Consider the following 25,813-nt stretch of genomic DNA (forward strand, 5'->3'; position numbering starts at 1 on the left):
ATTCTTAACCACTGCGCCACCAGGGAAGTCCCAAGCTTGCAATTCTTTCAAAATATAGTTGACCCTTGAACAACATGGGCCATTAGAAGCACCGACCCCTTGCAGTCAGAAAATCTGCATATAACTTTTCAGTCAACCCTCTGTATCCTCAGCTTCACATCCAGGGATTCAACCAACCGAGGATCTTGTAGCACTGCCGTTATGTATTTAGTGAAAAAAGCCTGTGCAGAGGTGGATCTCTGCAGTTCAAACCCCTGTTGTTCAAGGGTCAACTGTAAACAGTTTTGTCACTTGATCGATAAGAAAAAAGTATTGGAGTGGTTTTCATTTTATTTTGAGTAAAGTTGAACCCTTTTATGTTAATGGATCATTCAAAGTACCCGTTCTTTGTTGGTTTTCATGTCATGATGTCTATCTCCTTAAAGTCATTTAAAAATCCTTCATCTGCTATATACTTTGCATTTCTTTACCCCGTTCTGCAGTCTTCTAATCTTGTTACAAATTTTCTTTTTTATTATTATTTTTAAAATTTATTTATTTATTTTTGGCTGTGGTGGGTCTTCGTGTCTGTGCGAGGGCTTTCTCTAGTTGCAGCAAGTGGGGGCCACTCTTCATCACGGTGCGCGGGCGTCTCACTATCGCAGTCTCTCTCGTTGCGGAGCATAGGCTCCAGACGCGCCGGCTCAGTAGTTGTGGCTCATGGGCCTAGTTGCTCCGCGGCATGTGGGATCTTCCCAGACTAGGGCTTGAACCCGTGTCCCCTGCATTGGCAGGCAGATTCTCAACCACTGCGCCACCAGGGAAGCCCACAAATTTTCTTTCTGGACAACTTGGATGATTCTAAACATGAGAACCTCTTCCAGAGGTTGCTTTGCAGCAGTAGGACAGGGGCTTAGAATGAAAAACAGGACTTAGGAGTATCTTTGAGTTAAGGCTGGGAGGGCAGGAGTCATGTCTGGGGCTGGCTCAGGGGGAGCTGGGCGTCCCTTTTGGTGAGGTCGTGAATAAGGGTTTGAGGAAACAGGATTACAAAGGGCCAGGTGTTCCCCAGGTTCCTTCCTAGGAAGCCGTCAGGACAGAGGGGCTGGTGAGCGCGGTGCGAACTTGGGGAAGAATGACGGGAGCTGGACAGAAAGGAGCGAGTGGGAGGCGGGGGCTTGTTCGGAGGCCGCCAGTGGGCGCATACCCGCGCCGGGCCGTGAGTCCACCTGCGGCCGCCGCCAACTCGCTTCCGCGCCGGTGGACTCTGTCACGCCGAGGGCTCTGCTCACACCCACGGCCAGCCGAGCACGTGCACGAGCAGCTGACCCCGCGGCGCGGGCGCGGCCGGGGAGCGGCGCCCCGGAGAGCGGCGCCCCGGGAGGTCAGGGCGGAAAGGCCGAGCGCGGGGCTGATCTCAGCGCCTCGTGGCCCCTCGTGACCGCGCTTCGCCGAGAACCTGAGGCCACGGCGGCCACTAGGACTCGGGCCCCGAGCCCTCGAGACTGCCTCGCGCAGCCGGGCGGGGCGTGGAGCGCGGAGCGCGGGGCGCAGCGTGGGGCGCGTGGGCGGGGCGTAGAGCGCGGCGTGGGCGGGGCCGTGACAGGGCGTCAAGGGGCGTGGGCGGGGTGCGTGGGCGAGGCGTGGGGCGCGACGGCCAGACGTGGAGCGCGACGGCGGGGCGTGGAGCGCAGCGGGGGCGGGGCATGGTGCGCGGGGCCTTGACAGGGCGCCAGGGGCGGGGCACAACGGTGCGTGCCTGCTACGGTGGGGCGTGGCGTCGCGCGAAGAGGCGGGGCACGGCGTCGGGCGCAGGGCACGGCGCAGGGCACGGGGCGGGCGGCGTCGACGCCCGGCGGGATGACGGTGATGGGGTGAGGGTGACGGGGTGAGGGTGGCGGGGCCGGGCTGGAGCCTCCGGGCTGGGGCCTCCTGGCCGGGCGGCCGGCTGGTAGAGGATAAGGACGGTCGCGGTCGGTGGGGAGGGAGGAAGATGTGGGAGGAGCAGCCGTGGCGGAAGCGGGGAGGACGGCGGGGGCGGGAGTATCTCGGGAGAGCCAGGCCAGGCTTCCTTGGGTGGAAAAGACGAAGCGACAGTACCCGGGGATCCCCCAGGCCGCCCCCTACCGGGCCGGCTCGCGCTGGCGCGGGGCCGAGCCCAAGGAGCGAGTTGCTGCGGACACCCGGCCAGGGTGGCCGTCCGCTTCCGGTCCCGGCGCGCCGGCAGCTCTCGGGCCCCCATCCCCCGAGGTGACCCCCATCCCCCGAAGTGACCCCCACGTGGGAGGCCTCCTGACCTTTGACACCGCCTTTTTACCGTTAGGGTGAAGGCACCACGCGCTCCCGCCCAGGCCCAGACATGCCGGTGCTTGTGAGGCAGAAACTTGAGAGGGAGCCGTCCTCTCCCTGAAGGTGGGTAGAATGACAGGACGTTGTCCTGGGGGAGAAGTCGCATTTCGGCCCATTGTGGAGCAGTGAGGACGAGCCTCTGCTCATAGGAGAGCTTTGACAAGACAGAGCTTCGTTTGGGGGATTTCTTCCACACTCTGGAACGTCAGAGTTCAGATGTCCAGCCAGGACAGCCATTCGCTTAAACTTGCCCATCAATTGCCTGTCATTAAACTGGAGGAAATGTAGATAATTAGAAAATATGCTAGTTCCAGACAGTGACGTCCAGTGTTTTCCTTTCCTCCCTCACAAAGCCTCGCGGTGGAACAGCTGTCTGACCCGTTCAAAGGGAAGGATGAAATCTCTGCGCAGGCACGCGATGTGAATGGAAGAGGCCTGTCACTGTGAGTCTGGCTTTTAGTCACCTGGTGTCTTCCTCAGGGTGACACGACCGGAGACGATGAACTTCAGTGGCTGAGATATATTATTAGCCTGCAGTTAAGTTACAGAAACGGCAAGATTTACATTAGTTCTCTTTCCATTCGGTCGTGAACATCTTTGGGTCACACTGGAAAGGATGAATATTTTTCATGTGGCCCTAATGAGTCAGTTCACAATATTATTACCTAAATGGCAGAAGGAAATGGGAAATCAGGTCACGTCTTATGGTTACCACTAGTTTTTATAATAGGAGCAGGTTCCCTAAGAGATGGAGGAATGAATATCATGGTTGTCTTTTCACTCTTTCAGAGACCCTCCCCAAGAAATTGATTAGAAATGGGCAAAGCGAACAGTAATTTGGAGTGATCACTCCAAGGCATTAGCAATCAGTCAGTCATTCCGTGCCAGGGAGAAATACAAGATGCCTGTGGAGGATGTACATAGATTAGAGTCACCAGTATGGGTGTGCATTTTATATTTGACTACTTGTGTCTTTCTGGTAGATGCAAACAGTACGGCACTCTGAGCACACACTAAAGACAGCTCTCATCTCAAAGAACCCAGCGCTTGTGTCACAGTATGAGAACTTAGATGCTGGGGAAAAGCGTCTGATGGATGAAGCCTTCCGGCCAGACAGTGATCTCTTTGGACCCATTACTTTGCATTCGCAGTCAGACTGGATAACCTCCCATCCTGAGGCTCCCCAAGACTTTGAAGAGTTTTTCAGTGATCCTTACAGAAAGACACCTTCTCCACAGAAGCACAGGATTTATATACAGTGCATTGGTATATATTGGATTTGGTTTGGTTTTGCAATGGTGCTGTGGCCAGGGATAGTTTGGGGTGTCGATCTCATTTAAGCGGGCAGTTTTTATAATCATTTTTGACATTCATTCCCAAGGTGGAAGTTTTGTAGCCAAACTGCCTTAAAAGAGGATGTTTTGTTTCTTTCTAATTCGTATTCACCTCAGTGAACGATAAAGGTGTATTGAAAATTTACAGTTGGTTTGTGTCTAATCCCAAATTTCTAATTGTAGACTGAGGTAAAGGCTATTTTAATCATCTCATAGTCTGTCTTTAAATTTTCTTCCATGCTATAGGATTGCTAGGAAACACCAGAAGTATCAGTGAAGAATATGTGAAATGGCTCAAGGGCTACTGTGAAGCATTTTTCTATGGCTTGACAGTAAAACTCCTAGAACCAGTTCCTGTCTCTGCAACGAGGTGCTCCTTTAGAATCAATGATAACACGCAGAACCTACAGATTCATGCAGGTGAATTAAACAGCTTTACACTTTGAATTGAGCTATATATATGTGTGTGTGTGTGTGTGTGTGTGTGTGTGTGTGTGTGTGTGTGTGTGTGTGTGTATATATATATATCACACGCGTGTTTCTTTTTAAATAGGGCAGATCCTGAAGTTCTTAAAAAAGAAGAAACCTGAAGATGCTTTTTGTGTTGTGGGAATAGCAATGATCGATCTTTACCCAAGAGACTCCTGGAATTTTGTCTTTGGACAGGCCTCTTTGACAGATGGTATTCCTTTTTGACATTGTTGCTACCTAAGACTGTATAGTATCTCTGGCGCGGCACCTGCCGTAAAGGGAAGGGTGCTGCTGATAGACCCCTTTGATCTGGGTTTCTCCACAGGTTGGCCATTCAGCGCCTGTGTGACCTGGAAGCTAATAATACCTATTTCACAGTGCCATTTTGAGATAATTTACATAAGAGTGCTGATCTGTAAAAAGTGTGTACATATGCCTGGCACATATATAGGCATTCAGCACAACAGGTGGTGAATGTAGGTAATTCCGTGGCAAGGTGAATTAAATAAGGATATTTGAATTGTCATTAATGTGAGTGAAAATCTTGCTGATTGTTTTTCAGCTCTTTTGGTAGTCTTCTTGCGCAGATGAGGCAGCTGTAGACTGATTTACAAGTGTGCTTCATATCCAGCGTCTCAGGACATTTTGTTATTTTATTTATGGTCAGTTTCAGTCTTTGACTTGAAGTAAAATAACCTTTGACTCATTGCGAGCCCTGCTTGATAACCCTGGGGGTGGGGAAGGACCCAGAACCAGATCGTACTTTTGCCTATTTTGGTTTTCTTTTTGCCTTCTCCCCACCCTCTGCTTTTGCTTTTATTTTTCTCCCCTTTTCCCCCAGGATCTAAAACAGGTTTCAAGGGGAAAAGTCCAGTAAACTGAGGGGCATGATAGTGCATTAGCGTTCTAGGTATGGGGAGCGAGTACCAGGGCCCGTACGCGTACAGAGGTTCTAGACTGGCTGTCACATCAGCCCCGGGGTGTGTTGGGGTGGGAGCTCTCGCTAACAAACGTTTCTTCCTATTAGAGACACACCTCTTCTCCCAGTTCATTAGGGGTGGGGGCCTAGGGTGCTGTGGGGCCTCCTCTTCCCACCCACACCTTCATCCTCTCCCACCCCTTCATCCTCACTCTCCATTTACATTCTTACAGCACCAGCCCCCCCACCCCCATGACCTCACTAACTAACCCACTCTCTCAGAGACCTGGGTCACTGCTGTCCCCCTGAGCTTTTGTACGAGCTTTCTATCAGAAATAAATCTGAATGAGCTAAATCTTTATTTCCCCTTTTATTATTAACCTGATAGAGATAGAACCATTAAAAAAATTTTAAACAATGTATTTATCTAGATATTGTTAACTAATCTATCTTATGCATTTGAGGAGGTCAGGAAGCACTCCCCCCAAATGTTTCTATTTCTTTTTTTTTTCTCAATAAGTTTCTTAAATATTGTGTGATGTAAGAGAAGATGTAGTAGGAGAGCAGGATTGATCTGCTGTGCAGTGAGACAGTATCCTACTACAAGTGACTTCATTCTCTCCAAGTTTATAAAGATTGGTATTTTAAAATTGAGAAATATTTAATTACCAAAGGAAATAATCTGTTGGTAGGATTATTAGAAGAAAAAAATGTTCTTGCTGAAGGTATTATAGTGAAATATACCCACACTTGTTTGGTCAGAGGAGGTCACTTGTGATGTGAGTAGGTTTAGTTTTTTCTTAACTTCCAGAATGCTCTCTTCCCCTAAATCTCAAATACCAAGGTGGAGTGAGGTGCAGTCTTCTTGAATCAAATTAGGTTGGACAAACTTACTACGAATTCACTTCCTTAACACAAATGTTCCTTACTACTTCCGAAGAGCAGCTGAAAGAGGCACACGTGCGAGCAACACCGTAAACAAGGGAATCGTAGAGCAGTCAGTCCCCTTTAGAACGAGTGGCGCGTCAGTCTGCTCTCTGTGCAGAGATGGTTGAAACTAGCCTAGATGTCACAGGAAGTCAGTTACAGCGGTTTGCTCTGCTCACCGGCACAGCTGCAGAGAGAGTTGTGCTGGGTTTACAGGGGGGAGGACAGGAGAGGTTCTTCTCTCTGAAGGCAGGGTCCAAACATGGTCACCAAGGCAGTGGGGCAGTGGCCGGATGTCTTCCTGTATAGCAGGGCACGAGGGCAGGACGGGACCCTCAGTGACATGCACGGCACCGAGACCTGTTTACCGGGATCTTCCAGAGTGAGGTCATGAGCCTGCGGTTCATTCACTCTGTCTCTCCTTTTGGAGTACTTTATTTGGGCTATTTAAGAAAATGACTTCTTTTTTTATTCTTATTTTGCCACTTGGCTTGTGGGATCTTAGTTCCCCAACTAGGAATTGAACCCGGGCCCAAGGCAGTGAAAGCACAGAGTCCTAACCACTGTACCGCCAGGGAATTCCCCCCAAAATGACTTCTTTTGTGGGGAAAAAAACTTTGTGGAACTTAAAATTTCTCAAGAATTTGACGTCAAGATCATTAAGTTTTACAGAGCAGAGCAGGTTGATTAGCAGAAGATTCTGATCGGGAAGTCTGGGGCAGAAGTCTCCTTTGTCCGGGCGAACCTTAGCCAAGCTTGCTGGGGCTGCGGGCACTCCCCAGCCAGGTGCCCAGGCGGGCTCTTTTTCAGTCTTTTCTTCAGGAATCTTCCTCTTACTCCGTCGTTGCTTGTCTTCTTTTCCTAGGTGTGGGGATATTCAGCTTTGCCAGGTACGGCAGTGATTTTTACAGCTCCCACTACGAAGGCAAAGTGAAGAAGCTGCAGAAGAAGTCTTCAAGTGACTACTCGGTTTTTGATAATTATTACGTTCCTGAAGTGACTAGTGTTTTGCTGCTTCGGTCCTGTAAGGTGAGCTGTTCAGACGATCCACCAGGAGTGTTTTTTTAAGAGATCTTGATCCCCTGCCTTTGTATGTCGACAGTCCTTAAGGTAGTTTTATAAATGACTTTGTGTCATCTGTATACTTTTGGTGGATGCTGCTTGACTGAAGTTAGCAATAAAACCAGAATGTAAATGGTACCTTCGTACTGAAATGTACAGTACCTGTGACGGTTTTTTGTCCTGTTAGTGACACGCGGCCTTGGCTGTACCCGTCTCCTGACCATTAGCTTAATTCCAGAATTCTGGGCAGGAAGGGACGCCGTGCTCGTCAAGTCGGGCTAACTCCCGGGGGCCTGCGGGACCCCTGCGCTCTAGCTCCTGGCGGGGAATGGGCCTTCCCCTTGGGCTCCGGGCTGCCTACTGCAGCTGCTGGTTCTGCTGCTGGTTCCTCGTGTCTCCCCCTGCCCTGCTCTGTGGAAAGCCTGTCTCCTCGTTTCCCCCTTTCTTCATAGCCAGACGGGCTTTTCTGCTTTCACCACTGCTGTGTGTCGGGGGTAGAGAACGACACCTGATGGAATGACAGGTTCAGAGTACAGCCGACCGTTAAGCGACATGGCTTTAAACTGCAAGGGTCCCCTTAACGTGCGGTGTTCCTCACTGGTGCCATAGGTACTGCCCTACCGCAAGGGCCCGCGGAACTGCGGATGCAGAGGGCTGACTGTAAAGCCAGAGCAGGTTCTTGACTGCAGGGGGGTCGGTGCCCCACCCCGCCTCGTTCAAGGGTCAGCTGTACGTTCCCTGCATTAATCTGCTTGTTAACATGCAGCAAGCTGCTCCCCTGCTGCCTACCAGCCCGGCATCTCTGGGGGAAGGGCCTCAGAATCCACATGTTAGCGGGCGTCCCACTGGCCCAGAGCCGTGGCCTCAACCAGGGGCGATTTTGCCACCCAGGGGATATTTGGCCGCGTCTGGAGACATTTCTGGTTGTCACAGCGGGGGAGGAGGTGCTACTGGCGTCTGGTGGGTGGAGGCCCGGGCTGCTCAACACCCTGCAGTGCACAAGACACCCCACCCCGCCCCCGTCAAGGAATGATCCTGTCCAACATGTGAGTGGTGTCGAGGTGGAGAAACGCTGGGCAGGGGAGCACTGAAGCCCAGAGAGGAAGGCAGTGAGACGTTCAGGGAAGTGAGGGACTAAGTCTTGGAGCAGATGGAGGTTCTGGTGGTGATGGTAAGGGAGCTCATTCCTGTGAATTGGTTTCTTGGAAGAGCATGCAAAGAAGGGGGTGTACCTTGTTGCTGATGACCGTGCTGCTGCAAGCCTCCACGTGAATGTCTTGCAGACTTTAACCCATGAGATTGGACATATCTTTGGACTTCGGCACTGCCAGTGGCTCGCATGCCTGATGCAAGGCTCCAACCACTTGGAAGAAGCTGACCAGCGTCCCCTCGACCTTTGCCCCATCTGTTTACGCAAGTTGCAGAGTGCTGTCGGCTTCCACCTTAAAGACAGATACAAAGTAAGTGGGGGAAGCCATAAAGGGGGAAGTGGTTATTTAAGTAGCAAACTACCATTTTCTATTAGGCCCTTCTCTGGAGGTGATTTATCAGAGGAAATTAGTGCAAAGGTAAGCAGGAAGCTGTGGTTTTAAAAAAAGTGCAAAGAAATATCTTCCTTAAAAACTTTGACTTGCCTTACACTTAGAATTCAATGAGAAATGGTGGAAGAGGTTTCTGTGTCTCCCGTTCATTTAGGGCCAGAGAGCTTGACTTTGCAGAGCAGAATAAATATTGATAAGTGAGGGAAAGTTCATGTTTAAAAACTCTATGAAGGGACTTGCCTGGTAGTGCAGTGGTTAAGAATCCGCCTGCCAGTGCAGGGGACACGGGTTCCAGCCCTGGCCCGGGAAGATCCCACATGCCACGGAGCAACTAAGCCTGTGCGCCGCAACTACTGAGCCTGCGCTCTAGAGCCTGCGAGCCACAACTACTGAAGCCCGCGCACCTAGAGCCCATGCTCCACAACAAGGGAAGCCACCGTGATGAGAAGCCCATGCACCACAATGAAGAGTAGCCCCCGCTCACAGCAACTAGAGAAAGCCTGCGCACAGCAATGAAGACCCAACACAGCCAAAAATAAATAAATAATAATAAATTTACATTAACCCCCCCCCCAAAACTATGAATATGTGGAAGCGATTTATCTTTCCACACGTGGGACAAGGGTATGATATTCATTAGGAGGAAGGCATGATTTTAAGAAGGAGGGAAAGTATCTAATCTCGATGTGCAAGTGAATGTCTGTGTGTCCACAAACATAGCGACTGCAATCCCTGTCTACACGTGTGTCTTCACATATGTATATCTGGCATGCCTATGTGTACACTCAACAGGTGTATACGTATCCCCGTCAAACTGCAACCACGGTATAATAATGCCTGTGGAACAAGTTGAGAAAAGAAAGTAATTATCCTCCCACCTTCAAAAAACTGTGAGGACTCAGTGTAGTTCTCCTCTTCTGTGCATCCTCATGACTGTCCTGTGTGCTCACAGCTGGCGTGTTTCTGGTGCATGCCCTTTGACAAGCATGGTCTCACCTTCGTGACCATCTTTATCAAATGGAACAGCTCCGTGGGGTAGCATAAGTCACCGATGTTGATAACTTGATTTGGAAGCTAATGTTTTTCTCTTGCCTCAGTCTGTTTTGCTGGGATTTGTTAAAAGATGAATCTGTTTTTCAAGGCGCTGGTGAGGTGGGTTGATGCTGAGTCCACTGACACACCTACGGTTACTCCAAAACATAGTCGTGAGGATCCTCTGAGTTTGCCAAAACCCGTGGAAGCCTTTAAAGAATGGAAAGAGTGGATAACAAAATGCCTTGCTGTTCTCCAGAAATAAGAACCTTCAAATAGGAGTAATTAAAATAAACCCTTGCACATCATGCTTTCATTTGGGTGGAGTACTGTACTGTGTTGGAATAAACTGTTACACTGATTGTGCGCTGTGTCAAAGTAACAGTGGAATTTTTTTTCAAAGCACTGGAACTTGGAACTTCGAACTGGGGCTCATTTACAATGATAACAATTCGAAACGCTTTCTCTTCTGTCTTAGTAGCCTGGTGTGTGGCAGCAAGCACGACATTTCCATTCTTCAGATACGTTTATGTCTCCTGAGAGAGCCAGGGCCAGCCGTAACTAGTAACTAAGGGGTCCTGTAAACATAGCTCTCCCCGTCCTGAGAAAGGGTTTCCAAGGAACATAATTTCCAGAGGATGATTTCTGGTTCAGTTTTTAGAAAGAGGTGCTCCCCGTCTGCTGACCGGGCCAAGTCACTTTCTCCATTCACACCCCTTCTGCTTTTCTGCAAACTTTTCCACCCTTGGGGGCTGCCTTACCTCTTTTTTTCCTTTGCTGATTGTTAGCTCATCCCTGAAAGAAGCAACAGCTCACTTCAGCTTTTAGCTTAAAACATGTCCTCTTCTCAAGAGTATTTTCCAGTGAAAACGCCAGTGGCGCTTGCACTGCGCCGTATGCTTGTGGGGACTGCAGTTCTCAGCTCTCAGAGAGCCCTTTGTGAGGGGTCTTGCAGATGATTTGTTGTGGTTGCTGCGGAGTGCAAGCTTGTCCCGCTGGCCGGCACGGCAGGCCAGGAAGTCAAGAGGCGAGTTTTGGGGGCAAGGAATAGTGACCTTATTCAGAAAGCCAGCAGACCAAGAAGATGGTAGACTAGTGTCCCAAAGGAGTTAGAATTCAGGCTTTTAAACTAAAAGGGGCGGGGATGTGGTTGGTAGAATTCAGGCTTTTATACTAAAAGGGGCGGGGCCGTGGTTGGTTGTTGCAGACTTCTTGGTGTCAGAATCCTTTGTTCTTGCAGCTGTCCCCTTAGGTCAGGTCACCATGTTCTGTGAACCTCCAACAAGATAAATGTTATTCTCTTCTGCAGCTTTTCCTCTGTATATGAATGGAAAAGTGTTACACCCTTCAAGGTCAGAGCCTTGAGAATGGGCTCTTCTGTATATTTCAGGCTCTAGGCAACATTCTTAAATTGTAGCAAAAGTGGCAGAACAGGAAGGTTAAAGTGAAAGACACAGATCCAGTATGGAGTCAGGTTGGTTCTTCCCTCTTACATACTGGTCCTTACGGTTGTGAGTGTTGCACTTTTTCTGTTGCATTGTTTCTTTGAGTGAGAGCGCCGGGTGGGGTTCCCCGTGGGTGTGCCAGGAATGCCCATGACGGCCTGTCCGGCTGGGAACATGGACTGGATTCCCACCGTGGGGAACAGGGCGAAGACCTCAGACCTGAGAGCCGGAGAGCCTGCCTCAGCTGGATCCAGTCTCCCGGAAATCTAGAAATTAGAGCAAATCACATGACTGCGTGCCCAGCAGATTCCCACTTCTCCTTTAATCTTGAGGGTGAAACTAAACTAAAGGTAATTTTTTAACTTTGATGCCTAAATCCTTTCAGTTATTATTTGTTGCAGTATGATTTAAAGCACATTTTAGAACCGAACCAACGGTTTCTCTTCCATTCACTCTCCTACTCGATTAAACCTCCCTGAGTCATTTAGAAAATGGTGGTTTGCCGTTAAAACTAACTGGAGGGCAGACGCTTGGTCATTCTAATACTGCAGAGAGAACCCAGTGCAGCGTGGACTTTTGTGGATTGTATTACGGGTTGTGTATCTTCCTGGAGTCATGCGCTTTTAACTCTTCTCCATTCCGTCCAGTTTTCTTTCCTTTTCCTACAGGGTAAGCACAGGTTTAGTCGTGTAGGTCAGCGTTAGTTACAAGCCTAAAAGAACTCAGATTTGGCTGTGTGTGTCAGTGGGGGTTACAGTTATTTGGTCAAGATAGAAGCCTGTTTGCACCGCCTTTGCACTGTGAGACCAGGAAGAAGGTCTATTGAAACAAATCATTCACTCTTGTCACAAGCTGGGTGAGCAGAAGTTTTAGGTCATGGGCACTTATTCAGAAATCATCACTGAAGTGTGTATAACCAATTATTGCATTGCATTTACTTTTGGAACATTTCTTAGGGTTAAGTTAGATAATTTGTTTCCTGCAACTAAATTTATACACTGTAGGTAAATCTTTGTAGTTCTTAAGAATGATTTTCACTTAGTGACAAACAGAAACCTATGCAGCTTTTGCTCTGCAAGTGCTGAAGGAACAAGGTATTTGGGAGTAAAGAGAGTAGTTTTCCACGGGTGAACACCATTCTAGAAAACAGTGAATCTGGAGCGTTCACGGTGGCGCCCAGGAACTCAGCAGTGTCTCTCGGGGCAAGGGAAGGGTTACGTTTTCAGTTCAGGCCGCAGAGACTAAAGCGGGAGGCCGAGCGCGGCCCCGGCCCCGCAGCAGAGATGCCCGCGCCGCGAACGAGCGCGCTCCCATCCTGGTCCCCCGACCTCCCTCCTCCCCCTCTCCCTCCTCCTCCCTCTCCCCCGCAGGAAGCGCCCGGCAGCTTCCGCCCGGGGCTCCCCCGTCCGGACCGACCGGACCGCGGGGCGCAGCGGGCCTCCCTTCCGCGGGACCGGACGACCGAGCGCAGCGCAGCCACGTGGGCCGCAGGCGGGGCTGGAGGCCGGCGGGCGAGGGGCGCGGGCGCAGAGCCGTGAGTGCATCCGCGCGGACCCAGCGGTGCCGAGGCCTGTGGAGCCTTAACCTCATTCCTTGCTTCGGCTCCGATGGGTGATGAGAGCGGCTCCGGCCGGTGTAACACGAGCCACTGTGGCAGGGCATGTTTCTAGGAGCCCCGTGAGCGCGTGCAGAGAGAAGCAGGTGGAATTAATGTAATCGTGTAGTCTGCGTGCTCCAGTACGTCCAGAATATTACCAACGGGAGATGGGTATAAGACTTACATATTTTACATTCCTTGCGTGTGTGTATATGTGTGTGTGTCTGGGAATAACTAAGACCTAGTCTCCTGGCAGGTTTGATGTTTACAATACGGTATTGTTGTCTGTGTCATCCCAGTACTGTGCACTCATCTCCAGGATTTATTTATCTACTGGTTGAGAATTTGGATCCTTAAACCTTCGCTCCTGTTCGCCCTCCCCCAGCCCCTGATAACTACCATTCTCTCCCTGTTTGTATCAGTTCTGCTCTGGTAAAGCCCACGCGTATGTGATGGCATACAGCATCAGTCTTTCTCTGACTTATCTCACTTCACATTATTTTCACCTGCTAAGTCTTCAAATTCCGCGTGTGTTTTACTGGGGCAGCGCCTCTCAGTTCCCATTGGCCGCATTTCAAGTGGTCAGCAGGTCCCACGGGTCCTGGCTGCTGTATTGGACGGGGCGGAGCTCAGTTCGGACCGATTTCTAGTCCGCATGCAAAGATGTCCCTGTGAAGCTGAAGTAACAAGGGAGTGAGGCTTTGAAAGGAAAAGGTCACGGGGTCTCCGGACAGTGTACAGAGAGGGTTCACATTCAGGCTGAAAGTGGGGAGCACTGGAAGGGTCTCGGTTCCCTGTAGATTTGCCTTGGGGTCTTGCGGGTTTTCCCTGTGGCGGATGGATTTTTACTGTCTCCTCCCATTGCGAAGGGCCTGGTGCGGCCTTTCCACTTTCGGAAAGCAGAGCTGGGAAGTGTTAGTGTGCAAACAAGCCCGCAGTAGCGAAGTAAACTCTTGTGTAGTTAGTTACACCAATGGCAAAGGTGGGACCAGATCTCCCCAATTTCAGGTTCTGCTTTGTTGTCACTGTGCTGTATGACCTCATAAGAAGTAAAATACCACAAGCCAGACACCTAACCAGTTTTTTTCCACATTGTTTAGAGAAGAGCTTATAAGATTAAACTTTCTTTCAACCTCTTTTCTATTCAAGTTGGGCCATCTGGGTTGCTCAAAGTCAGAGGAATCACAGTGCTTTGCTTGAGCACCAAAAAAAAAAGAAGCTCAATATATAGAAAAGCACTTGCTACCAGTTGAGCCACTGGGGGGAAAGAAAAAAAAGCACTGTGAGGGAATTCCCTGGCGGTCCAGTGGTTAGGACTGTGCTTTTGCCGCCAAGGGCCTGGGGTCAGGGAACTAAGATCCCACAAGCTGTGTGCAGTCCGTTGCGGGTGAGGGGGGAGGCATCTGGAAAAAAAAGTCTGCTGGAAAATAGGTTAAGTCAAAACAAATTCTACACCAGCAGGGTGTGTTCAAACTCACAGCATTCCGTTCGCATTCAGGCTCCCTGTATCTGCAGGAGGATTGGTTCCAGGACCTGCCCCCTGCCCCCAATACCAAAATCTGTGGATGCTCAAGTCCCTGATATAAAGTGGTGTAGTATTTGTATATTACCTGTGCACATCCTCCAGTATACCTTAAATCATCCCTAGTTCACTTATAATACCTGATACAATATAAAGAGTTGTAAATACAATGTAAATGCTATTTAAATAGTTGCCAGGCATGTGGGAAATTCAAGTTTTGCTTTTTGGAACTTTCTGGAAGCTTTTTTCCCAAATGTTTTCAATCCTCAGTTGGGTGGCTCCTCAGATGTGGAACCAGCAGATACGGAAGACTGACGTACCTACCCTAGTGGTGATTTCTTCCCACTGTTTGTTTAGTCTCCGATGGATTTATGTTTTCTTCCTCAGAGCTGACCTGCCCATATAGGACCTTACTGCCCTTTGACACCCATCTCATATGTTGGACCAGCAGGGTTTTTTTTTGAACAAATTTATTTATTTAGTTTAATTTATTTTTGGCTGCGTTGGGTCTTCATTGCTGTGCGGGGCTTTCTCCACTTGTGGTGAGAGGGGGCTACTCTTTGTTGTGGTGCGCCGGCTTCTCATTGCGGTGGCTTCTCTTGTCATGGAGCACGGGCTCTAGGTGCGCGGGCTTCAGTAGCTGTGGCATGTGGGCTCAGTAGTTGTGGCACACGGGCTTAGTTGCTCTGTGGCATGTGGGATCTTCCCGGACCAGGGCTCGAACCTGTGTCCCCTGCATTGGCAGGCGGATCCTTAACCACTGAGCCACCAGGGAAGTCCCTGGACCAGCAGGGCTTTTTTAAAATTTTTTTAACATTTTTATTGGAGTATAATTGCTTTACAGTGGTGTGTGTCTGCTATATAACAAAATGAATCAGCTATACATATACATATATCCCCGTATCTCCTCCCTGTTGTGTCTCCCTCCCGCCCTCCCTATCCCACCCTTCTAGGTGGTCACAAAGCACTGAGCTGATCTCCCTGTGCTATGCGGCTGCTTCCCACTAGCTATCTGTTTTACATTTGGTAGTGTATATAAGTGTATATATGTCTGTGCCACTCTCTCACTTCGTCCCAGCTTACCCTTCCCCCTCCCTGTGTCCTCAAGTCCATTCTCTACATCTGCGTCATTATTCCTGTCCTGCCCCTAGGTTCTTCATAACCTTTTTTTTTTTTTTAGATTCCATATATATGTGTTAGCATGTGGTATTTGTTTTTCTCTTTCTGACTTAATTCCCTCTGTATGACAGACTCCAGGTCTATCCACCTCGCTACAAATAACTAAATTTCATTTCTTTTTATGGCTGAGTAATATTCCATTGTATATACGTGCCACATCTTCTTTATCCATTCATCTGTCGGTGGACATTTAGGTTGCTTCCATGACCTGGCTATTGTTAATAGTGCTGCAGTGAACACTGGGGTGCATGTGTCTTTTTGAATTATGGTTTTCTCAGGGTGTATGCCCAGTAGTGGGATTGCTGGGTCATATGGTAGTTCTATTTTTAGTTTTTAAAGGAACCTCCGTACTGTTCTCCATAGTGGCTGTATCAATTACATTCCCACCAACAGTGCAAGAGGGTTCCCTTTTCTCCACACCCTCTCCAGCATTTGTTGTTTGTAGATTTTCTGATGATGCCCATTCTAACTGGTGTGAGGTGATACCTCATTGTAGTTTTGATTTGCATTTCTCTAATAATTAATCATGTTGAGCAGCTCTTCATGTGTTTGTTGGCAATCTGTATGTCTTCTTTGGAGAAATGTCTATTTAGGTCTTCTGCCCATTTTTGCACTGGGTTGTTTGTTTTTTTAATATTGAGCTGCATGAGCTGTTTATATATTTGGGAGATTAATCCTTTGTCTGATGATTCATTTGCAAATATTTTCTCCCATTCTGAGAGTTGTCTTTCCGTCTTGTTTATGGTTTCCTTTGATGTGCAAAAGCTTTTAAGTTTCATTAGGTCCCATTTGTTTATTTTTGGTTTTATTTCCATTACTCTAGGAGGTGGATCAAAAAAGATCTTGCTGTGATTTATGTCAGAGAGTGTTCTTCCTATGTTTTCCTCTAAGAGTTTTATAGTGTCCAGTCTTACATTTAGGTCTCTAATCCATTTTGAGTTTATTTTTGTGTATGGTGTTAGGGAGTGTTCTAATTTCATTCTTTTACATGTAGCTGTCCAGTTTTCCCATCATCACTTATTGAAGAGATTGTCTTTTCTCCATTGTGTATCCTTGCCTCCTTTGTCATAGATTAGTTGAGCATAGGTGTGTGGGTTTATCTCTGGGCTTTCTATCCTGTTGCATTGATCTATATTTATGTTTTTGTGCCAGTACCATATTGTCTTGATTACTGTAGCTTTGCAGTATAGTCTGAAGTCAGGGAGTCTGATTCCTCCAGCTCCGTTTTTTTCCCTCAAGACTGCTTTGGCTATTCGGGGTCTTTTGTGTCTCCATACAAATTTCAAGATATTTTGTTCTAGTTCTGTAAAAAATGCCATTGGTAATTTGATTGGGATTGGGATAGGTAATTTGATCGGGATAGGGATTGCATTGAATCTGTAGATTGCTTTGTGTAGTAGAGTCATTTTCACAGTATTGATTCTTCCAATCCAAGAACATGATATATCTCTCCATCTGTTTCTATCATCTTTACTTTCCTTCATCAGTGTCTTATAGTTTTCTGCATACAGGTGTTTTGTCTCCCTAGGTAGGTTTATTCCTAGGTATTTTATTCTTTTTGTTGCAATGGTAAGTGGGAGTGTTTCCTTAATTTTTCTTTCAGATTTTTCATCATTAGTGTATAGGAATGCAAGAGATTTCTGTGCATTAATTTTGTATCCTGCAACTTTAGCAAATTCATTGATTAGCTCTAGTAGTTTTCTGGTGGCATCTTTAGGATTCTCTATGTATAGTATCATGTCATCTGCAAACAGTGACAGTTTTACTTCTTTTCCAATTTGGATTCCTTTTATTTCTTTTTTTTCTCTGATTGCCGTGGCTAGGACTTCCAAAACTATGTTGAATAATAGTGGTGAGAGTGGACATCCTTGTCTTGTTTCTGATCTTAGAGGAAATGCTTTCAGTTTTTCACCATTGAGAATGATGTTTGCTCTGGGTTTGTCGTATATGGCCTTTATCATGTTGAAGTAGGTTCCCTCTATGCACACTTTCTGGAGAGTTTTTATCATAAATGGGTGTTGAATTTTGTCAGAAGCTTTTTTTTTTTTTTTTTTTTTTGTGGTACGCAGGCCTCTCACTGTTGTGGCCTCTCACAGGCTCTGGACATGCAGGCTCAGCGGCCATGGCTCATGGGCCCAGCTGCTCCGTGGCATGTGGGATCTTCCTGGACCGGGGCACGAACCCATGTCCCCTGCATCGGCAGGCGGATTCTTAACGACTGCGCCACCAGGGAAGCCCCAGAAGCTTTTTCTGCATCTCTTGAGATGATCATATGGTTTTTATTCTTCAATTTGTTAATATGATGTATCACATTGATTGATTTGCCTATATTGAAGAATCCTTGCATCTCTGGGATAAATCCCACTTGATCATGGTTTATGATCCTTTTAATGTGTTGTTGGATTCTGTTTGGTAGTGTTTTGTTGAGGATTTTTGCATCTATGTTCACCAGTGATATTGGTCTGTAATTTTCTTTTTTTGTAGTATCTTTGTCTGGTTTTGGTATCAGGGTGATGGTGGCCTCATAGAATGAGTTTGGGAGTTTTCCTTCCTCTGCAATTTTTTGGAAGAGTTTGAGGAGGTTGGGTATTAGCTCTTCTCTAAATGTTTGATAGAATTCACCTGTGAAGCCATCTGGGCCTGGACTTTGGTTTGTTGGAAGATATTTAATCACAGTTTCAATTTCATTACTTGTGATTGGTCTGTTCATATTTTCTATTTCTTCCTGGTTCAGTCTTGGAAGGTTATACCTTTCTAAGAACTTGTCCATTTCTTCCAGGTTGTCCATTTTATAGGCATAGAGTTGCTTGTAGTATTCTCTTAGGATGCTTTGTATTTCTGCGGTGTCTGTTGTAACTTCTTTTTCATTTCTAATTTTACTGAGTTGAGTCCTCTCTTTCTTTTTCTTGATGAATTTAGCTAATGGTTTATCAATTTTGTTTATCTTCTCAAAGAACCAGCTTTTAGTTTTATTGATCTTTGCTATTGTTTTGTTTGTTTCTATTTCATTTATTTCTGCTCTAATCTTATGATTTCTTTCCTTCTGCTAACTTTGGGTTTTGTTTGTTCTTCTTTCTCTAGTTCCTTTAGGTGTAAGGTTAGATTGTTTATTTGAGATTTTTCTTGTTTCTTGAGGTAGGCTTGTATAGCTATAAACTTCCCTCTTAGAACTGCTTTTGCTGCATCCCATAGGTTTTGGATTGTCGTGTTTTCATTGTCATTTGTCTGTAGGTATTGTTTGATTTCCTCTTTGATTTCTTTAGTGATCTCTTGGTTATTCAGTAACGTATTGTTTAGCCTCCATGTGTTTGTGTTTTTTTATGTTTTTTCCCCTGTAATTCATTTCTAATCTCATAGCGTTGTGGTCAGAAAAGATGCTTGATATGATTTCAATTTTCTTACATTTACTGAGGCTTGATTTGTGACCCAAGATGTGATCTATCCTGGAGAATGTTCTGTGCACACTTGAGAAGAAAATGTAGTCTGTTGTTTTTGGATGGAATGTCCTATAAATATCAATTAAATCTATCTGGTCTATTGTACCATTTAAAGCTTGTCTTTCCTTATTAATTTTCTGTTTGGATGATCTGTCCAATGGTGTAAGTGACGTGTTAAAGCCCCCCACTACTATTGTGTAACTGTCGATTTCCTCTTTTAGAGCTGTTAGCAGTTGCCTTATGTATTGAGGTGCTCCCATGTTGGGTGCATATATAATTGTTATATCTTCTTCTTGAATTGATCCCTTGATCATTATGTAGTGTCCTTCCTTGTCTCTTGTAACATTCTTTATTTTAAAATCTATTTTATCTGATACGAGTATTGCTACTCCAGCTTTCTTTTGATTTCCATTTGCATGGAATATCTTTTTCCATCCCCTCACTTTCAGTCTGTTTGCGTCCCTAGGTCTGAAGTGGGTCTCTTGTAGACAGCATATATATGGGTCTTGTTTTTGTATCCATTCAGCGAGCCTGTGTCTTTTGGTTGGAACATTTAATCCATTCACGTTTAAGGTAATTATTGATATGTATATCAATTTTCTTAATTATTTTGGGTTTGTTTTTGTAGGTACTTTTCTTCTCTTGTATTTCCCACTTAGAGAAGTTCCTTTCGCATTTCTTGTAGAGCTGGTTTGGTGGTGCTGAATTCTCTTAGCTTTTGTTTGTCTGTAAAGCTTTTGATTTCTCCATTGAATCTGAATGAGATCCTTGCCCGGTAGAGTAATCTTGGTTGTAGGTTCTTCCCTTTCATCATTTTAAGTATATCATGCCACTCCCTTCTGGCTTGTAGAGTTTCTGCTGAGAAATCAGCTGTTAACCTCATGGGAGTTCCCTTTTATGTTATTTGTTGTTTTTCCCTTGCTGCTTTCAATAATCTTTCTTTGTCTTTAATTTTTGCCAATTTGATTACTATGTGTCTCGGCGTGTTTCTCCTTGGGTTTATCCTGTATGGGACTCCCTGCTCTTCCTGGACTTGGGTGGCTATTTCCTTTCCCATGTTAGGGAAGTTTTCAACTATAATCTCTTCACATATTTTCTTGGGTCCTTTCTCTCTCTCTTCTCCTTCTGGGACCCCTATAATGCGAATGTTGGTGCGTTTAATGTTGTCCCAGAGGTGTCTCAGATTGTTCTCAATTCTTTTTTCTTTATTCTGCTCTGCGGTAGCTATTTCCACTACTTTATCTTCCACGTCACTTATCTGTTCTTCTGCCTCAGTTATTCTGCTATTGATTCCTTGTAGAGAATTTTAATTTCACTTATTGTGTTGTTCATCATTGTTTGTTTGCTCCTCAGTTCTTCTAGGTCCTTGTCAAACATTTCTTGTATTTTCTTCATTCTATTTCCAAGATTTTGGATCATCTTTACTGTCACTACTCTGAATTCTTTTTCAGGTAGACTGCCTATTTCCTCTTCATTTGTTTGGTCTGGTGGGTTTTTACCTTGCTTCTTCATCTGCTGTGTGTTTCTCTGTCTTCTCATTTTTCTTAACTTACTGTGTTTGGGGTCTCCTTTTTGCAAGCTGCAGGTTCATAGTTTCTGTTGTTTTTGGTGTCTGTCCCCAGTGGGTAAGGTTGGTTCAGTGGGTTGTGGAGGGGACTGGTGCCTGTGTTCTGGTGGATAAGGCTGGATCTTGTCTTTCTGGTGGGCAGGACCACATCTGGTGGTGTGTTTTGGGGTGTCTGTGACCTTATTATGATTTTAGGCAGCCTCTCTGCTGATGGGTGGGGTTGTGTTCCTGTCTTGCTAGTTGTTTGGCATGGGGCGTCCAGCCCTGTAGCTTGCTGGTCGTTGAGTGGAGCTGGGTCTTAGCGTTGAGGTGGAGATCTCTGGGAGAGCTTTCGCTGTTTGATATTACATGAAGCCGGGAGGTCTCTGGTGGACCAATGTCCTGAACTCTACTCTCCTGCCTCAGAGGCACAGGCTGCCACCGGGCCGGAGCACTAAGACCCTGTCAGCCACATGGCTCAGAAGAAAAGGGAGAAAGAAAGAAAGAAAAAAATAAATAAAATAAAATAAAGTTATTAAAATTAAAAAGTAATAAAAGAAAGAAGAGAGCAACCAAACTGAAAAACAAATCCACCAATGATAACAAGCACTAAAAACTATACTAAAAAAAAAACAAACAAAAAACGGACAGACAGAACCCTGGGACAAATGGTAAAAGCAAAGCTATACAGACAAAATCACACAAAGAAGCATATGCATACACACTCACAGAAAGAGAAAAATAAAAAATATATATAAATATTAAAAAAAAGAAAGAGAGTAACCAAATCCATAAATCTACCAATGATAATAAACTCTAAATACTAAACTAAGATAAACATAACGCCAGAAACAAATCAGATGCAGGAAGCAAACCCCAAGTCTACTGTTGCTCCCAAAGTCCACCGCCTCAATGTTGGGTTGATTCGTTGTCTATTCAGGTGTTCCCCAGATGCAGGCACATCAGGTTGATTGTGGAGCTTTAATCCGCTGCTCCCGAGGCTGCTGGGAGAGATTTCCCTTTCTCTTCTTTGTTCGCACAGCTCCTGGGGTTCAGCTTTGGATTTGGCCCCGCCTCTGCGTGTAGGTCGCCGGAGGGCGTCTGTTCTTCGCTCAGACAGGACGGGGTTAAAGGAGCAGCTGATTAAGGGGCTCTGACTCACTCAAGCAGGGGAGAGGGAGGGGTAGGGAATGCGGGACGAGCCTGGGACCAGCAGGTTTTGAGCACCGTGCTTTCAGGCCGTCGAGCCGATTCGTAGAAGCACCAGACTCTTGAGTGTAATCGTAAATAGGTACCATTTTTTTTTTCCTCTGGAAAATGTCGGTGAAAAATGAGGCACTCGTTACCTCATCCATTTGTTTTGGAGCATCACCTGCAATGTGCCAGGCCCTGCTCAAAGCTTTGGGGATATAGCGGTGAACAAAAACTGCTATGCCTTAATGATAATAAGTGAGTAAACAATACTTTTATAACCTCAGAGTAAAGGGGTAGAAACAAGTGCTGTTTTGGATAGGATATTCACGCATGCCTCCTCAGGGGGGTGACTTTTGCGGGGGGGACCAAATTGAAGGCTCATGTCATGTGCACATCTCAGTGAAGCGGGACCAGGCAAAGGGAACCACAGATGCCAAGGCCTGAGGCGTGTGATTTCAAGGAACAATAATAAAGCCGGTGCAGTAAGAGCTGGGCAGAAAGTACTAGACTTGGGCATGTGGTCGTGTACAACTCATGCTTTAAAAGGATTGTTACAAGGCTTCTGTCTGGAAAACGAAGGCCAGGGTGGGCTGGGGTACATGTGTGGCGAGAGCGGAAGTGGGCAAACCTGCTGTAAGACGATTGCAGTGATGGAGCGAAGATGACATTGACTCGGATCAGGGCTGCTGGCGGAGTTGGCAAAGGCAGTCAGGTTCTGGATATATTTAGCAAGCAGAGCCGGTAGGATGTGGGGGGAGGATCAGGCTTCTGCTGAGGACAGGTTAGGGTGGCCCTGCTGCCCTCACACAGTCGGGAGACCCGCAGTGAAGTGGGGACTTAGCAAGAGAGTCCCCAGTGTAGAGAAGGTAGAGTTTGGGTCGAATTCTAGGGGAGTAAGTTGCTAGGATGGTTAGAGTGCTTGTTCTCTTCTTGAGTTGCCGGAAAGGTAGATACATAATATAAATTCATGGCCACAACAATTTGTATTTTTTTCCCATAACCTTGGGTGAGCTATATTTTAAAAGCCTTTATAGATAAAGTGTTCTGGGGTATCAGTTTTGCTGTCCCATTTCCCCTCTAGGAGATCTATAGTCACTGTGGTCATTGTGATTTGGCCGTGGGAGTTTTTCGTACGTGAAAAACGAAATTTTGCAAGTTCCTGACCTTGGCACTTTTCTTGTTCAGCACCCTCAGGCGGACATGACAGACACTGAACACCAGGGGGAGCTAGTTTCCTTACTTATGCAACAGAGTCTGGCCCACCTGTTGGAGACTGTAGGCCTCCCCTGTATTAACCATAAACCTGAAACCCAGGACAGCTTCTCGTTTTGCAGTGCGATGTATACTTATAGGAGTGATCTTTTAGCGTGTACCATGTCTGAATTGTCTTTAAATTGGTCGTTTTAATGAATGCTCATAACCATTTAAAATTTTAAGGGCAGTGGCTTCTAAATTCTAGGCGTATTAGTGAACCCCATATCTGGGAGCTTTTAAAAATAAGGATTCATGGGACTTCTTTGGTGGCCTAGTGGTTAGGATGCTGTGCTATCACTGCCGTGGGCTGGGCTCAATCCTGGTCGGGGAACTGGATCCCGCAAGCTGTGCAGTGCGTTGCGGCCAAGAGGAGAAAAAAAAAGAGAAGGGATTCATGATCATTTCTGATTTATAATATTTGAGAAGTAAAGAAATCTAAATGTAATAAATACCTCAAGTGACGTGAATGGATGACTCGGCCACGGAACTCTGAGTTAGAATCTATATTTTTATCACCAGGTATTGAGTGAAAGGAAAGGCAGATAAATGTACAAAAGCTACCCTACACGTTATTGGAGTCGAAAATTGATAACCTGGTTCAAAAGCTTGGAAACATTGTATCTGTTAAGGATGCATTTGTCTTAAAAGAACACATGATCTTATCTCATTTTTACAACTGGAATGATTTTATTTTGGGAAGGGAAGTGGTCTACATTTGTAGTGAAATTATTTCGTCAGTAACGTGGAAGCCAAATCTCTTTAATCACAGGCAATGAAACCTGATAATGTGCTAGCAGCTGTTTGATCTTTCCTATCTTTGGCACCTGTGATCTAAGGGTCACTCTGGCCACGATGATCCTTTCCCATCAGTCAGGACAGCTAGTTTACAGTTTTGCTACTGGTGGTACCTGTCTGATCAGTGGGGCCCACAGGCCAAATCCAGTTCACTGCCGACTTTTCTTGACTGCCTGCAAACTAATAATGATTTTTACATTTTTGTGTGGCTGAAAAAAATCAACAATATTTCATAGTGTGTGAAAATTTTATGGAATTCAAATTTCAGTATCCAAAAATAAACTTTTATTGAGACGGCCATGCTCATTCATTTACATTTTGTCTATGGCTGTTTGCGCCCTACAGAGGCAGAGCTGAATAGTTGTGACCAAGCCTGTGTGGCCTGCAGAGCCTTAAATAGTTACTATCTGGACCTTTACAGAAAAAGATTTTGCAGACCCCTGGCATGGAAAGTCCGTGCTGTTTACTTACAGGTTAGAGCAGTTCTTAGGCCTGTTCTGTAACTACGTATGGTTAGTCTTAACTATTTTCACTTATTACTTTTGATAGGCTGAGCTATCTCTCTGTGGCCACCAGGATATCATTTCATTCATTTATTTATTTTTTAATTTTTTGCCATGCTGTGTGGCATGTGGGATCTTAGTTCCCCAACCAGAGATCGAACCCGTGCCCCACTGCATTGGGAGTGTGGAGTCTTAACCATTGGACCACCAGGGAAGTCCCCATTCATTTATTTTTCATTTATGAAATAATGATGTTCAACTAACACGTCTTGGAAACGTTTATGTGTCTCGAGTGCAGTTAAAAGATTTTGCACAAAAGCTTTTAAAAACGTTATTTGACATGAATCTTCCTTGAGTTTTTATAACTTTAACTGGATCCAACAATGAACGCCAAGGAGTCAATAAAAAACCAAATCACTTTCTTTAAATAAAAAAGCCATACATTTATTGCAAATCTAGAAGTACCAGAATGTCACAGAATACAGAACAAATCAGCAATCCTGTTTTCATTTTCTGCCAAATATTTAAAACCTTGATTACTGACATACTGAAACTGGCATACATTTTATTTTCCATGCAATTAACAGAATGGACGTCTTAAGCAGATCGCTCTGAAACCAGATATAAATATTAAGTTGTATTGAACATTCATAGTAAAAAAGGCTGTAAAGTGCTGAAGTCATGAAGTCTGCAAAAGTGCCACAAGCTCCAAGTCCTTCTCTGGTAGTGACAGAGATTTGCTACATCCAGCTTGTTCTAGGTGTGTCTGTTTTTGACAGACACGTTGTCATTTCCTCCCCAGCCCCTCCCCAAAGTTTTACAGATTGTCCTATTTCTATGGCTGATCAAACACTGTACAGAAACGTAGCAGGTGGTGATGAACTATGCCACTTTCATTTCAGTGCAGAGAAATATTCAAGCTTGTGTGTACCTGTAACCAAACTAGGCTTGTTATATTTTTTTTCCCCCTGAGTTGTCATAAATTAACAGTAAATGAATAAAGATGGAGCAGCGGTACTGACCATCACCTGTAGAGTGAGATTCAGGACATTATGAGTACGCAGCCAACCTGTTACCCTCATACTTGCCCTTTTACAGAAAAATGTGCACATGAGAAATACTATACATGTAATGTAACTCCAAAAAACCCAGTGACCAGTTAACCCGATAACTCTGGTAACGTAGAGCAATCAGGGTTTATATGATATAACTCATGATGGTAAAATAAATGTCTCTGCTATCCCACGTGAAATACAGAAATGCTTCAACGGTGAGATTAAAAAAAAAATCAGAAATGCTTCAACAATTCAATGAAATATAATTCTGATCAAAGAAGTTCCTCAAGTATTCTTAGGTGATAAAACAAATCATTTAAAAAAGCTAAGGCGATTTGCTACTCATCGTCGTCCCCCCCCCCGAAATGACGCACGTTGTCGTTAATCAAACTGAAGAATCCTTAAACTTGGCCTTTTACGAGAGTCACTTTACAAGTTAAGAAGTATTCTTTGAGGCATGTAAAGGATTGCAGAAAGGGGGTAGAAATTCTGCTTATGTCTCAGATTTTCTTTCTTTTGATTACTTTATTCATTCTAGAATAACTTAATAATAAATAGCGGTTTAAATTAAAGACACTACAATCACATATTTCTGAATAATTAAAAGCAATAGGAAACACATTTTTGAATGCTGTGCTGTGTGTTCTGTATCGAAATGCTTCTGGTAGTGAC

At 45.6% G+C, this 25,813-nt stretch overlaps 1 protein-coding gene across 3 annotated transcripts; it reads left to right on the plus strand.

Moving 5' to 3' along the window:
* The first annotated feature begins 1,786 nt into the window (after positions 1-1,786).
* On the plus strand, positions 1,787-9,968 carry AMZ2 (archaelysin family metallopeptidase 2). 3 transcript variants are annotated; one of them, XM_082859807.1, is made up of 9 exons: positions 1,787-1,853; positions 2,303-2,391; positions 2,682-2,771; positions 3,312-3,594; positions 3,909-4,082; positions 4,216-4,344; positions 6,845-7,008; positions 8,325-8,501; positions 9,706-9,968. In XM_082859807.1, exons 4-9 carry the CDS (start codon positions 3,312-3,314, stop codon positions 9,877-9,879), a joined length of 1,101 nt encoding a protein of 366 aa, XP_082715933.1. In that variant the 5' UTR covers positions 1,787-1,853; positions 2,303-2,391; positions 2,682-2,771; the 3' UTR covers positions 9,880-9,968. The 3 variants fall into 3 exon arrangements, with proteins under 3 accessions (XP_082715933.1, XP_082715934.1, XP_082715935.1); XM_082859808.1 differs by having other exon boundaries at positions 9,724-9,968; XM_082859809.1 differs by lacking the exon at positions 9,706-9,968 and adding an exon at positions 9,375-9,689.
* Positions 9,969-25,813: the final 15,845 nt, after the last annotated feature.

Source organism: Leucopleurus acutus (genome assembly GCF_964270905.1).
Source record: "Leucopleurus acutus genome assembly, chromosome: 19".
Classification (NCBI taxonomy): Eukaryota; Metazoa; Chordata; class Mammalia; order Artiodactyla; family Delphinidae; genus Leucopleurus; species Leucopleurus acutus.

Coding starts and splice junctions, on each gene's coding strand:
- AMZ2 (XM_082859807.1), top strand. CDS start 3,312: ATGCAAACAGTACGGCACTCTGAGCACACACTAAAGACAGCTCTCATC. Junction 3,595..3,908: donor GATTTATATACAGTGCATTG/GTATATATTGGA, acceptor TCCATGCTATAG/GATTGCTAGGAAACACCAGA. Junction 4,083..4,215: donor GAACCTACAGATTCATGCAG/GTGAATTAAACA, acceptor CTTTTTAAATAG/GGCAGATCCTGAAGTTCTTA.